Source organism: Mytilus californianus, unplaced genomic scaffold (genome assembly GCF_021869535.1).
Source record: "Mytilus californianus isolate M0D057914Y unplaced genomic scaffold, xbMytCali1.0.p SCAF_2, whole genome shotgun sequence".
Lineage (NCBI taxonomy): Eukaryota > Metazoa > Mollusca > Bivalvia > Mytilida > Mytilidae > Mytilus > Mytilus californianus.
In genome coordinates, this window is record NW_026262668.1 from 128564227 (window position 1) to 128579007 (window position 14781).

At 32.2% G+C, this 14781-nt stretch overlaps 2 protein-coding genes across 5 annotated transcripts in view; one reads left to right on the forward strand and one right to left on the reverse strand.

Annotated features, from left to right (window-relative positions):
• Positions 1 to 13543, reverse strand: part of LOC127730988 (vacuolar protein sorting-associated protein 41 homolog) — a 44384-nt gene extending 30841 nt beyond the window's left edge. For both annotated transcript variants that reach the window (XM_052239685.1, XM_052239687.1), the window contains exons 1-7: positions 13467 to 13543; positions 7297 to 7350; positions 6095 to 6190; positions 4483 to 4566; positions 2223 to 2297; positions 1495 to 1629; positions 819 to 941 (exon numbers count right to left, since the gene is read on the reverse strand). In XM_052239685.1, coding sequence (XP_052095645.1) covers positions 819 to 941; positions 1495 to 1629; positions 2223 to 2297; positions 4483 to 4566; positions 6095 to 6190; positions 7297 to 7350; positions 13467 to 13490 — 591 coding nt within the window. In that variant the 5' untranslated portion in view covers positions 13491 to 13543. The remainder of the gene's footprint in view (positions 1 to 818; positions 942 to 1494; positions 1630 to 2222; positions 2298 to 4482; positions 4567 to 6094; positions 6191 to 7296; positions 7351 to 13466) is intronic.
• Positions 13544 to 13902: 359 nt separating this feature from the next.
• The window catches only part of LOC127730989 (POU domain, class 6, transcription factor 1-like), a 44537-nt gene continuing 43658 nt past the window's right edge, over positions 13903 to 14781 (forward strand). Inside the window, exon 1 of one of the 3 annotated variants that reach the window (XM_052239691.1) lies at positions 13903 to 13930. The gene's annotated coding sequence lies outside the window, so the exon portion shown is untranslated. Of the gene's footprint in view, positions 13931 to 14030; positions 14134 to 14286; positions 14410 to 14781 lie in introns of those variants that run through there. The other 2 variants (XM_052239689.1, XM_052239690.1) reach the window with 2 other exon arrangements.

Consider the following 14781-nt stretch of genomic DNA (forward strand, 5'->3'; position numbering starts at 1 on the left):
CAACTAGCCTGTCACTACCAAGGTTGTGAGTTTGAATCCAGCATGTGGCAGGTTCACTTTTCTCTTATCTTAATTGAATTGATTGTCAGTTTTCCTACCAAAGGGTGTTGGTTCTCTCCGGGCACTACGACTTTCTCCACCAATAAAAACTGACCGCCAGGAAATAGCACAATAGTGCTGAAAGTGGCGTTAAACATTAATCAATCAATCAATTTATAGCTGACAATTTGACATATGTTTTTTCTCATTGTTGAAGGCCGTACAATGACCTATAATTGCTTATATCTTCGTCATTTCAACTCTGGTGGATAGTTATCTCATTGGTAATCCTATCACATCTCCTTATTTTCATATAGAATTAAACAAAACATAACAAAACAAAGAAACCTGACCTTGATATACAAAATCTTTCAGCTAAACTTTATTTAACCTATGATCAAGTAAAGGAGAAAGTACAAGAAGATATTCACTCACAACTTGCTTGCAGAAAATTTGATTGAACTCTTTGCTCTATGTTAATTTAGCCAAAATGTTGATGACATATGTTAGGGTTGACAACCATTTAGCTCAGTGGTTGATGCTCTCATGAAATGTTTCTAAAGTAAATTACTGATTTTTTTTCCTTTTAGCTTTTTAGAAGTATTAGGATTTATAATATAAAAGAGGTTTTATGACAATACTGAGAGTTAAATTCTTTTGATTTTACATGTTCATTTTCTTGCCATGTTGTGTTGGATTGTTGATGTCTTTCTGACAACTAACCATACTATATATTTATATCCTGCATACTCAAAGTTAAGAAACATATCTATAATTACCAGATCATTTGCCCAAGCTATGAAATCTCCAATCCACTGAATTTCTCTAATTGGTCCTTCTCCCTGATGTAGAACAGTTGTCCGATGTCTGCTGAATAAACCTCCTTTTTCATTCAGTACCAACTGAAATACAATTTTTTTGTAAAACAGATTTTAAACAATACAATACATTACCAGAATTTGTATAGAGCCCCGTTGAATAAGTTACTTCAAAGCATTTTACATAAGTTCAAAAAAATCAATAAAAGTATATGTCAAACTCAAACACAGTATCTACAGACTGTTCCATTATAACATACATGATACCCAGGGAAGGACTATTCCATTATAACATACATGGTACCCAGGGAAGGACTATTCCATTATAACATACATGGTACCCAGGGAAGGACTATTCCATTATAACATACATGGTACCCAGGGAAGGACTATTCCATTATAACATACATGGTACCCAGGGAAGGACTATTCCATTATAACATACATGGTACCCAGGGAAGGAAAATGGGGTAATCATCTTTAGAGGCATTTCTTAAAATTTCTCTTACTTTTTCACTGAACATAATAGTCTTAGCACCCACCAATAGATCAGATTTTAAATTGCCTTTACTAGGTCCCATTTAAGTCCCAAGGATGTAATACAAACTTAACCATTATAATGTTAATAGTACACTACCTTATCATCTCCTGTAACAAAATGTTTACCACTTCCATGCTTATAAAACAAAGGGTCCATGGCAACAGCTTTCACTGGTCTGTCAAAATTTAATGATTGGTTGTTTTCTGCTGTGTAAAAACCAGTAATTAGCACCTAAAAATATACATAAGACAATGTCAACATATACTGAATCATTAATCACATGACTTAAAAGTATGCAAATATACAGAAGACAATGTCAACATATACTGAATCATTAATCACATGACTTAACAGGATGCAAATATATAGAAGACAATGTCAACATATACTGAATCATTAATCACATGACTTAACAGGATGCAAATATATAGAAGACAATGTCAACATATACTGAATCATTAATCACATGACTTAACAGGATGCAAATATATAGAAGACAATGTCAACATATACTGAATCATTAATCACATGACTTAAAAGGATCCAAATAACTGCATCCATACTTATTTAAAAAAAACAATGGTAGTACAAATATTTTATTCTCTGTGTGTGTATCATATGTTCAAAATTACTTTAATACAAGGTTATAGAATTGCGAAGACATCACAATATATTTTGTAAACAAAAAAAGTTCATTAAATCTTACACATTTTCCACTTTTAATCATTTTAAATTTTACATGAAAGTAAAGCTTATTCATCATTCATAAAGGGAAAAACACTGCAAAATTATCCTATATTAAATTGGTAGTGAAATAATCGTACCTTTCCATCATCAGAACAGCTGGCTACATAATCCCCATGGTCATCTATACTAATCTGATTAACAGTTGTAGAATGCTGAAATACATAACAAACTTCCCTGCTAGAATTTGAATTCTAATATGTATTTTTTATAGTAGTTTTGGTTGATAATGTCCCAACAAATTAAAATTATGTTCTTTCTTTTACAATAAATGAATTCTCTTTATAAATTGCATTCGCTATCAGCCCCATAAACAAAAGTTAACATAAAATAAGCCAACATAGTTACATGGATGTCAGTAAAAGATAAATTTTCTGCATCTTTCACATATCATAGAAGTCGTATTTAAAGTATAATGGTTACACATTTAAAAAAGATTGTAGCCTGCCAATTACATATGTATCGGATATTTACTAGGTGTGAAGCAATTATCTTAAAAGACTGCACATAAAATGTGGAAAGCATTGATATTGGAATGTGCTTACAGGACAGCATGTGCTTTGGGTATCTTAACCTTTAATGTTTGTTTTTGGTGTCGGTATGTGCTATTTAGAAATCCCTCCGTACAGGTCAGCATGTGCTTTTGGTATCTTAACTTTTAATGTTTGTTCTTGTTTAGAAATCTCTAAACTGTAGTAATTCTTATTTTCAGTGCAGAACCATCTTTATGTATTTCAAACTGTATGTAGCTTAAGCAGTTAAGTAAGCAAACAATTAAAACAGAAGTTAAATACCCGTACTGAGCAGAACAAACTATCACTTTCATGGATAGCAACAGTAAATATGATGGTATTACAAACATGATAAAATTTGCTGGTAACTTTTTTCATTTGAAATAAAATGCTTTCACTTCTAATTAACTTTCAACATGAAATACATTTTAAATTTCTGACGGTCTTCTTTCTTACTTTTATATGAAACATAGTCAGGCAGAGCAAACAATTAGCAACATAATTACCGGTAATTTTTGTAAAATTTTCTATTTGATATTAATCCAAACTTCTCCTTTAATCTGATATCAAAAGTGACTTCTTGTTTTATGTGTTGTGTATTTTGTGGAATAGAGGTTAGATTTACACAGAAGACATGATTTTTCACATATATTTTACCTCAATAGCCTGAAACATTAAGATTTTAGAATGTTGTAATATCTTAATAGTGATTTACTTCACATTATAAAGGAATTAAAGCAAACTAACCTGACTTTGTATAGTTGGCCCAAGATAAAACATTAAATTGATCTCATATACTGTATATGTTCATTTATTGCTTTAACAATTTCTGTGTTTTTTATATCCTCAAGGCCATCACATTTGTTATCCAAAGAACTTTCTATTTTACAATGATTTGTTATGCCCTTTAACTTCCTACTTTTTTATTCAAGCTTCACTGATGAGTCTTTTGTAGACAAAATGTGTGTCTGGCGTACAAAATTTTAACCCTGGTATCTATGATGAGTTTATTATTCACAATGTCTGAAACCACAAACTCAAAATCTATGAACCACTGATCAAGAAAAACACAGAAAAGTAAAATCCACAAAATGAGTATGAGTTTAGAAGGGTAATCTCATCAATTATAATGTGTTGTGACTATTGTTAGAAAGGTTATCTCTTCAATTATAATGTGTTGTGAGAAGGGTTATCTCATCAATTATAATGTGTGGACTATTGTTAGAAGGATAATCTCGTCAATTATAATGAGTTGTGACTATTGTTAGAATGGTTATCTCGTCAAGTATAATGTGTTGTGACTATTGTTAGAAAGGTTATCTCGTCAATTATAATGTGTTGTGACTATTGTTAGAAAGGTTATCTCGTCAATTATAATGTATTGTGAGAAGGGTTATCTCATCAATTATAATGTGTGGACTATTGTTAGAAGGATAATCTCGTCAACTATAATGTGTTGTGACTATTGTTAGAATGGTTATCTCGTCAAGTATAATGTGTTGTGACTATTGTTAGAAAGGTTATCTCGTCAATTATAATGTGTTGTGACTATTGTTAGAAAGGTTATCTTGTCAATTATAATGTGTTTTGACTATTGTTAGAATGGTTATCTCGTCAATTATAATGTGTTGTGACTATTGTTTTATCATAGAAATGCTATTATTATTTCCAAAACAACATTTGTGTGTTTTCACTCACATTTCATAAATGTGAATTAAGATTTAATTACAATATATATCAATTTGGATTTTTTTTATAGTAAAATCTGAATTAAAAAAAATACTACATTATTACAAAGAAAGTAGTCAAGATTTTAGAATGTACCTACTGCTGTAATTTCTGTATCCCTGATATGACATCCAATGTGGTCTAAAATATATATCATGCCCCAGTGTGTTCCTGCAGCTAAAAACTGTACAAAAAATATACTGTATAGTCTTTGTCTGTTAAAAACTTTATGAAAATAATAAACATTGTGATGGAAATAAATATTATCTTTAATAGACAGACATCATTATGCCAAATTTTTTAATGTGATAGAAAGGTATTTCATTTACAGGAAATTATATGAATATTTTATTAAGGAGAAGGTCCAGTAAGGGCTAATTTTGGCCTAAAATTTAAAGAACATCTGATGAAAGATTTTTGACATTTCAATTAGTTTATGTAAAAGATTTGAACTGATTTGGTCATTAAAAACGCCTTAATTCAAGCTTAAATATGAAAAATCTATCTAATATGCTACAAAATATCACTTTTCAGATGGTTTTTGTCAAAAATGGAAGTGGCCACATTCGTGTTCAGTCTCAACCTTTATATATGTTATGTATCATCATCAAATACAACACATATTTAAATATTAAGACTGAACACAAGTGTGGCCACTTGCATTTCAGATAAAACCGTCTAAAAATAAGCACAAATGCTAAAATTGTGAAGATTTCAGTAATTTTGCATGAATTACTGATGCTAGTACCTGATGCATGTGCATTATATTGTCAAAAACAGCCCAAATTTATGTAACAAAAGTATTCAACTTTCCAATAAATAGCTAAAAGTTTACATTTTTAACAAATGTTTGAAATGTTATATTTTGGGGCCAAAAAGGGGTCTTACTGGGCCTTCTCTTTTTCAAACCTTGTTTTATATATGACAGTATTTTGTAAACGTCATAAAAGAATAACACCACTTATTCATAGCCCCCTTGCTTTCTATGTTAAAATCTGCAACTTCAAGCATTCATACCTAAGTTCAAATATAGTGATAGTCATTTCAAGTATACATTATCCTGACTTGTGTTGAAAAAAATCAACATGCCTTTAATTGCATATTAGAGCGCACTGGTTCCCGGAAGTTGGGAGTACAAAAACAGGTACTTCTGAACTAAGCAACAGGGCAAATATGCCCACCTATCTTAATTTCATATTTTTTTTTATCAATCAATAAAAAAAATTGAACAAGGGTTCTACAGTGATCCTAAGTCCTTAAGCTTTTAATTTGATACGAAAATTACCCAAATATTTTACTTATTGACAAAGTTACAGCTATGCGTAAGGAACTATTTTGTTTAAAATATGTTCTATTTCTTGTATGTTCTTTCTGACTGTGCTGTATTAGTGGTTCTATAACTATAGTCATTGTGTTATCATTTCTAGTTTTTAAAACTATAATTACTAACAAATATTTATATAGACATAGCAACTTTGAAAGGAAAAAAAGACAGTCAGTTGACCTCTGGATGTCTAACAATTTCTTATTGTTGTCCTGTTGTTATCTCATATACCACATGTCTCCTTTTATTCATACTCATATACATATATCATAAGAAAAACTTCTAAAAAAAAATTTCTATTTGAATTTTTGTCATAATCTTGAAATCCCTAATTATCTCCCTCGAGACCAAAATTATGTACCAAACCAAGACTGGATGTTTGACATACCTTTGAATGCACAGCTAAACAGCTTATACAGTCTTTCTTTAGTATATCTACTAAATCATTACTAATTCTTTCATACTTCAACTTTGGTTCTTCTTCCTGAAAATATATTACACATTCATCTGTAAGCTGGACAGAATTACAGCTACAGAGATAAACCAAAATTCAGTGTAAAAACTGCAGGTGTCCATGAAAATGAATTATCATGTGTGTATAGGTCATCCTTTTCCTATAATAAGAAATGTTTGGCCTTAACCGTTAAATTAAGAAAAACTTCATACCTTTTTCAATTTACTTTATATGGAATGTGAGTTTTAATCATGAAATGGTTTTAGTCTTAGATACATGAATTTTTTATTAGTTGTCATTTACTTTGAAGTTCATGTAGCTGTAAGTAACTGCAAGTACTCTCGGATCTGTACTTAGTTTCTTTTTTGTTGTTGGGATGTATAAATACCTTGCCAAGTCCAGTCTGTGTTTCTGTTGGTTGTTTTTCTGCTTTGTATCGATCTGTTGAGTTAAGCCCTTTTCAACTGACTTTTATAGTTTGTTCTTATGTTGTACTGTTACTCCACTGTACTAGGTTAGCCCAACCCCACCTCATTCTATATGTGCCTGTTCCAAGTCAGGATCCCTGTAGTTTAGTGGTTATCGTTGGTTCATGTCTGTCAAATTTGTTTTTCGTAAATTGTTTTGTTATGAATTAGGCTGTTAATTTTCTCAACTGAATTGTTTCATATTTTTCATGTCAGAGCCTTTAATAGAAGACTTTACAGATGGGTTTTTCTCATTGTTGTTACAGTTGCCTATAATAGCTTACATCCACTTCATTTGAACTGTGGTGGATAGTTGTCTCATTGGCAATCATACCACATCTCCTTATTTTTATATTCTATAAGGTTTTGCCTACATCAATTCAAAATGGTTGCCTTTCAAATGTGTCTTAGTCCACTTAGGTCCACTTCAGAGTACAAAAGTTCTAAATTTTCCAATTAGAATCAAAATAATTCTATCATGCCATGCTATTTGCTCATTTTAAAATGGGTAGACATTATATTTGTCAACATTTCACACTTTAATAAAGCTCAGTTTAAAAGTATTGACAAGAACTATGCCTACCCATCTTAAAATGAGGATAAAGCATGGCATGAACAAATTATTTCTTAAATAAAATATTTAGAACTATGGTTTGTCAGTCATCTTACTTCGTCTGACTCTTCATCTTCTGATTCATCTTCTTCAGTACTGTCCTCTGTAGTCTGAAAATAAACAGAATCGAACCAAACATGAGACCAATATTTGCAAAAAAGAAAAAAAAATATTTTAATCAATTTTTTTATCTTAAAGGTATACTTCCACTAATCATTCAAATAGCATTTAAATTATATTTAATAGTTAATTTTTAAGGTAAACTGTTCTTTTTCAGGGTATAAACCCCTTTCATCTAAAAAAAATCATTGGCTTAGATGTTAATTTATTTGAATATGCAGGCAGCCAATTTCATACATACAATGTATGATAAGGAAATTTAAGAAAGGGATACATCTAAAATAGACTTCTGTTGCTGTTACACCCTTTTCTTAGGTTAGGGGAGGGTTGATTGCTCACAAACATGATTAACCCACCACATTTTTATGTGCCTGTCAATAGCCAGAAGCTAATAGTTCAATTTGCCATGCTGGCACCTTTTATAACTTACTATATACTATATCCATTCAGATAAGTAAGTTTTGGTATGTACTACTTGTCCTATTGGACAAGTTGAAAAAAAAAGTTATTGTCGAGCCCTGCCATGTATCATGAAATATTGTCCTCATCTATGATAAAATGTCCAGAGAAGGACAAGTTTTCATTGTAAAATATTGTCTGTATATAGACAATATTTCACAGATGAATACTATGAAATTTTGTCCTGTTAAAGGGAGGTTATATTTTGTTTGTATTGAGACAATATAGACATGTACAAATGTACATGGACAATATAGACATGTACAAATTGTCATGAAATTTTGTCTCATGAAGGGGAGGTTATCAACATATACATGTATCATGATGAATAATGATATTTTATTTGTCTGATAATAACAAATAAACACAAACTAATATTTCAGTTACATTGTACTCCTGTACCTCCAAAACTCTGTTTATCAATCTAGTATTATGGAATACTATTAGTACATTCAATTTTGAACATATATAAGTGATTGTCAGTACATTACTTATATTTATACCATGTATGCAGTATAATGAAGTACACTGGAACATACATTAGACAATTCTTTAATCTATAATTAACCATTTATAAAGTATCTATGCAAATTTGAAACTAGCTTATGTTAAAATAGTGTGTAAACAATATTTTTATTTAGAAACAGATAAATGGATGGATTGGAAAACAAGTGACAAGTCACTTATACAAATTACTCTCCTTTTGAACGGCAAAATTAATAACAACGGACAGAAAATGTGGTACAATCATATAACATAATATCATAGAAAAAGTAATCAAATGTAATTGAAATTAACATATAATGCAGATAGTATTTTTTAATATTGGGTGACATGTTGTTGAGCCAACAAGAATTATTTTGTGAATCTCTTAGTTTTCAATATATAGTCTTGGACAATAAGAAAGTTGTTTTTATTGTCTATATCTGTAATGTTCGGATCACCACTAAGTAACGTAACTTAGTTAAGTGTACCAACTAGGTTAACAAAAAGGGCTCCACGAGTTCGATGATAAATGGGACAGTTTAGAAGGAAGTGTTCCGAGGTTTCTATCTGTTTACATTTACAAAATGGGTCTGATTCCAAATTTTTCTGATACAAGTGATCTCTAAGACTACTGCTCTCGGTACGGATTCTGGCATGATATAACTGACCTAGTCTACTGCCTGCATAATAATAATTTGGAATAGAATGATTTAACTTCAGAAAGGCTTTTAGTGGAGCGATAGAACCAGCATTTTTTATATCTGGGGGAAGGCTATTCCAAAGTCGAACTGTTGATGGAAGGAAACTTTTCATATAATAAGTAGTTCGACAGGGTACTGATGGCAAATTATTTGCGTAACGAGTTCTGTACTGGTGTATGTTTCTAAACTGATCGGGTAGGATATCATTTAGATAACATGGGGTCTTTCCATTCACCATATTATGAAAAAGTAAAAGTTTATGCTTATCTCTTCGCTGTTGAAGAGTCTCCAAACCACATTCTGCCAAAAGTAAGCGTAGACTGGTGAGTTTTGTTGCACCAGTAACGATGCTTGCAGCATCGTAATTTATATGTTCAAGCTTGGCTTTTAAGTATTCGGGACAGTTATCCCAGACAACATCAACATATTCAAGTAATGGGCGTACGCAGCTAAAATAGATATTTTCAAGAGATCTTCTGTCAAGCCTAAATTTTAGGCGACGCAGAAAGTTAAGTCGGGGTAATGTCTTTGATGTAATTTTTTCGATGTGATGATTCCATGTTCCATCACTCGAGAAAGTTAATTCTAAGTGCTTATGAGTTTGAACTCTTTTTATTATGATGCCATTCATATTCAAAGGTGGATGATAACCTGGTTTGCTTTTTCATGAGAATACAATGGATTCCGTCTTAGACGGATTAAAATTTACTAACCATTTATCCTCCCAGCTATTTATTTTACGCAAGTTGTAGTTTAAAGAAATCGATGAAACTAATGGATTATCTACAATAGCATAAATGCATGTATCGTCTGCGAATAGTTTAATCTTACAGCTTACTTCGTTAATAATGTCATTAATATAAATGAGGAACGACAAGGGCCCACGAATTGAACCCTGGGGTACTCCAGCATTTACATCAGCCCAGGAAGATTCTACTCCGTTTATGACAACCCTTTGTTTTCTGTTCGACAAGTAATCATTAAGCCACAGGAGAAGGTCACCAACAATTCCCATCTTTTGCAACTTATAGAGCAATCCCTTATGCCACACACGGTCGAAGGCTTTACTTATATCGAAAAATATGAACCTAATATCTTTGCCTTCGTCTAAGGCTTTGCTAAGAACATTACAAATATATAAGAGCTGATTTCTTGTCGAATCGTTAGGCATGAAACCAGACTGGTGCTCGGTAATCAAAACTCGTATGAAGTTAATTACGTGCTTGTATACACAACGCTCGAAAACTTTACTCATCACCGAGAGAAGAGATATTGGACGATAATTACTAAGGATGCTTTTATCATCATTCTTGAAACAAGGAATTACATTAGCTAGCTTCCATGCGGATGGGAACAATTTTGTTCTAAGACTTAAGTTGAAAATAGCGCGTAATGGTTTTGCTATAATATCGGCAACCGGCTTGAGAATACGACCCCTTATAGTGTCAGGCCCCGAAGCCTTGTTAACATTAAGAGTTTGAATAATGTCTTTAACTTCGTACGTTTCAAAAACGATACTACTTAATTGTCAATCTGGAGGGATGTAGTCCTTAGGCAGTAATTTATTGCTATCGTCGATATTAGACTGTGACGCAAAATAGTCATTGAATGCCTCAGCCTTTTGTTAATCGTCATCAATTACAGAGCTGTTTAAATTGATAGGCGGGATATTCATGTCTCGAAATTTTAAGTTGGCAGAGTTCACGAAAATGGTCAGTCCTGTCGGTCAAAATGAGGCTCGGACCAGTATTTTGAAGGCTAGTGCCGGTCCCGATGACCGATGTAAAAACGGCCGTTATAGTGCATATTTCGGCACTTTTTTACATCGGTTATTAGATGTACCGCAACTGTTTCAAATAAGTGTTTACATCGGTTATCAGATGTACCCGCTGCCAATTTCCGGTACTGGTTTACGGATTTATTATAAACAAACCAAAGCGTCGATCTACACGTGGCCTACTAAATTTGTTCATAGAGCCATCCCTGGCAAACAATCGGCGATTGAACCCTACAATGGAGCAAACAAATACTGTAACAGCCGAGAAAGTGATTCAGATGATGAAATGGATAGTGAAGATGACTTTAAATGAGAACAATCAGAAGACCTGAACTGGTCCTTCATTGTTAATTTGCCTGTGGGTGCGAAGAATAAAACTAATATTAATAAAGTTATTTTTCGATAAAATATGTTACTAATTTTATTTCAGGATAAAATTGACAGATTTTGTAGGACTGGCTAAAATTTTGTAGGACTGACAAATAATCATGCTTTGTCGGTCCCATGACCAACGGGTCAAATTAAGTTTTCGCGAACTCTGAGCTGGTCATGTGGTAGGCTAAATTCCACCAAACTTTGGTTGAAGACATGGTCGTTCTAAGCTTTTCGATCAATTTGTCATAGAATTTTGTCTTCGCGTTCTGTATTACGTTCACAGTTTTGTTTCAACTTCTGCAAAATTGTAGCCTGTTTTCAGGACTATTTGCCTTTTTCGCCTTCTTATAAATACGGTTTCTTTTCCTAATAGTCCTGCGTATGTAATTATTCATCCACGGAGGATCGGTTTTCCTGACTGTGATAGTTTTATTTGGACATGTTGGAATAGCTTTCGAAGCAAAATCTATTAATAATTCGGAAAATCTCTCAACAAGAGAATCAACATTATTGCTAGATTCAATTAAATCGTTCCAGTTAACATCTGAAAGCATCCTACGGAAAAGGTCAAAGTTGCCTCTGTCGTACAACCATATCTTGCGTTTGAAACACGTACATGACGTATTTGACGGTTTGTGAAATTTTAGTATACCGTAAACAGGAGAGTGATATCAGATATTGGCGGGAAGAAACGGTTGGCCTACATGGACCAAGTCTACTGCGTTCGAGTTGTTACTTAAAACCAAATCAATGATAGATGCTGAATTTTCACAGAAATTTGTAGGTTCCTCTACAAATTGGGTCATGCCATATCTTGTGAAAATTTCCTTCATCTTAGATTGCTGTGGAATCATTGAGTCGTCATTAAAATATGTTCAAATAAACATTAGTTTGAAATATAAAATACTTTTCAAAATAATTTCAGTTATAAATCTAAAAATGTGCATGCTGCATGCTTGTGTACTTTTTCTAATTTTGTAATAATTTGATTAAGAAATATTTTCATGGACAGTATTTCACAGTGCAATATTGTCATGGACAGAATTTCACAGTGAAATAATGTCATAATAGACGGTATTTCATAGTGAAATACTGTCATGGGAAGTATTTCATAGTTAAATATTGTCATGGACAGAATTTCATAGTGAAATATTGTCCAGAAGGAGGTGACAAAATTTCATGGACAAGGACACTATTTCATAATGAAATATTGTCCTGGACAGTATTTCATTATGAAATAGTGTCCACAGACATTATTTTATATGAAATTTTGTCCGATGGACAATATTTCATGGAGGACAATATTTTATTAAACACATACACTAAGTCCATCTGACAGATTGACATTTTAATCTCAAGAGAACATGATTCATTTCTGTGTTGAATGTGGCTTTGAAATTAATAGCTTTCAATAACTTTGAGTACACTTTGATCAGTTTCTTGTGTTTTTTTTTGCTACTTTTTTGGTGCTAAAAGCAAACCTGATGTGCCAAGCCCTTTCCAACTTATTTTTAGTTTATTTTTATTTTTATGCTGTCTCAGGTTAGAGGGAGTGGTGAGCACTAACAAACATGTAACTGTAAACCCAGCCTCATTCAAAATGTAAAATTGAGAATGGAAATGGGGAATGTGTCAAAGAGACAACAACCCGACCATAGAACAGACAACAGCAGAAGGTCACCAACAGGTCTTCAATACAGCGAGAAATTCCCGCACCCGGAGGCGTCCTTCAGCTGGCCCCTAAACAAATATATATACTAGTTCAGCGATAATGAACGCCATACTAAACTCCAAATTGTACACAAGAAACTAAAATTAAAAATAATACAAGACTAATAAAGGCTAGAGGCTCCTGACTTGGGACAGGCGCAAAAATGCGGCGGGGTTAAACATGTTTATGAGATCTCAACCCTCCCCCTATACCTCTAGCCAATGTAGAAAAGTAAAAGTGCCTATAATCATGATAATGTTCCAAGCAAAGAACTTGTAAACCAATGGCAATTGGTTTGATTTGGCATCTTCCTTGGTTTAGATTTATGTGGTCTGAAGGTGGAATTACGTAGGATCCAACTTTTTAAATGTAACAGGGATAATGCTTACTGAGTTTGGCAAGGAAAATTTAAAAAAAAATCTTTTGGAATTCAAATTATAATAAGGTGAAAACTTGATTTGAAAACCTCCAGTACATGTCCTTTGCGGACATGCCAATAACACTGTGTTGCATTTTAAAAGCTCTGTGCATTTTTCGTTTATATATGGGCAATGCACATGTTGTAGCATGTATTTTAATTTTCATTTCGAGACAAACCTCAAACTCATCAACAGACGCCATTTTGTACAGTCTGTAAACGCAGTCACATGATTTGGGGATGCGTCTGTTTCATCTGATCAAATCAAAATTTAATACCATTTACACTGGTCAGAACTGAGCCAAAGTAAAAAAAGTTTCCACCACTGAAGCCATTCTTCTATTTTTCATTTAAATATTTATCTTATGCACTATATTTTTCATCAGTATCAAACAGGGCACTTGTGGGCTATTCGGTCTAGTCAATTAATCAAGCTGCTTTCAGTCTTGTTTTCAGAACCTTTAAACAAATTGGAAAAATATTCATATTTAATGGTAAAAATTTAAGCAATTCAATTATCATTTATGTATATCATTTTCTTGTTATCCTCTTTGGTAGCCCCAATCTATATTTGGAAACAGTAACATTTTTGTAAGCAATATCAATCCGCTGAGTCTTAGAACTATTTTTTGTCGTGGGTCAGGTAGGTTGGGACAGCTAATCTAATATTTATTTATGTTGATCAAAAATTAACATAATTTATTATAAAGTCCACGTGCTTTTATGTCAATACACAGTTCATAAGCTGCAATTTGTGACATAAAATCATGTAAAATATTATTCGATTTCATAGTTTAATGCAATTTTTTCCGTGCATTCCACTTCAGGCTACAGAGAAAATATTAGGTAAGAGATGCTGATTATATTTGGTTTGCATATATTATTTTGTATATATTATGGCATTTTATTATCATAATTTATCAAGTAAATGCGCAAAAATTATGAAAGTTGAGGAAAATTGAACGGGGAAATGACAGTTATCTCCGTCTTTGTCTGGCATCAAATGAAAATATTGATTTTTTTGGATGCCATTCTATTCTGATTCAGATGCTGAGAGGATGTGGAAACTAGTAAGAATGGATGCTGACACTTGTGTGTCTGTTGTCATGGATATATTAAAAAGTAAACAAAATAATAATAGCTATTTCTTAGCAGAAAGCTTTAAGATTTATTTAAAAAATATATTTTATACATGTTTGTATTTTGAAACTTGGTGTAAAAGAGTCATGCTGATAATCATAAACACAGATTTTTGTTTATAGTTTGTTCAGATTGTAATTTCAGCAACATTATAAAAGTATCTTTAACTTTTAAAAAAATCATATGGGTAAAAAAGTAAGAATACAGATTTTATTTTATTTATTTTTATTTTTTATTGGTCGGGGTGAGGTCCTTTTTTTTTTTGAAGAAGAAATAGAATTATCTGTGGAATATAATGTATTTACACTGAGTACAACAGTGAACAATCTGAAAATCTGAAGAAAAAATATGTAA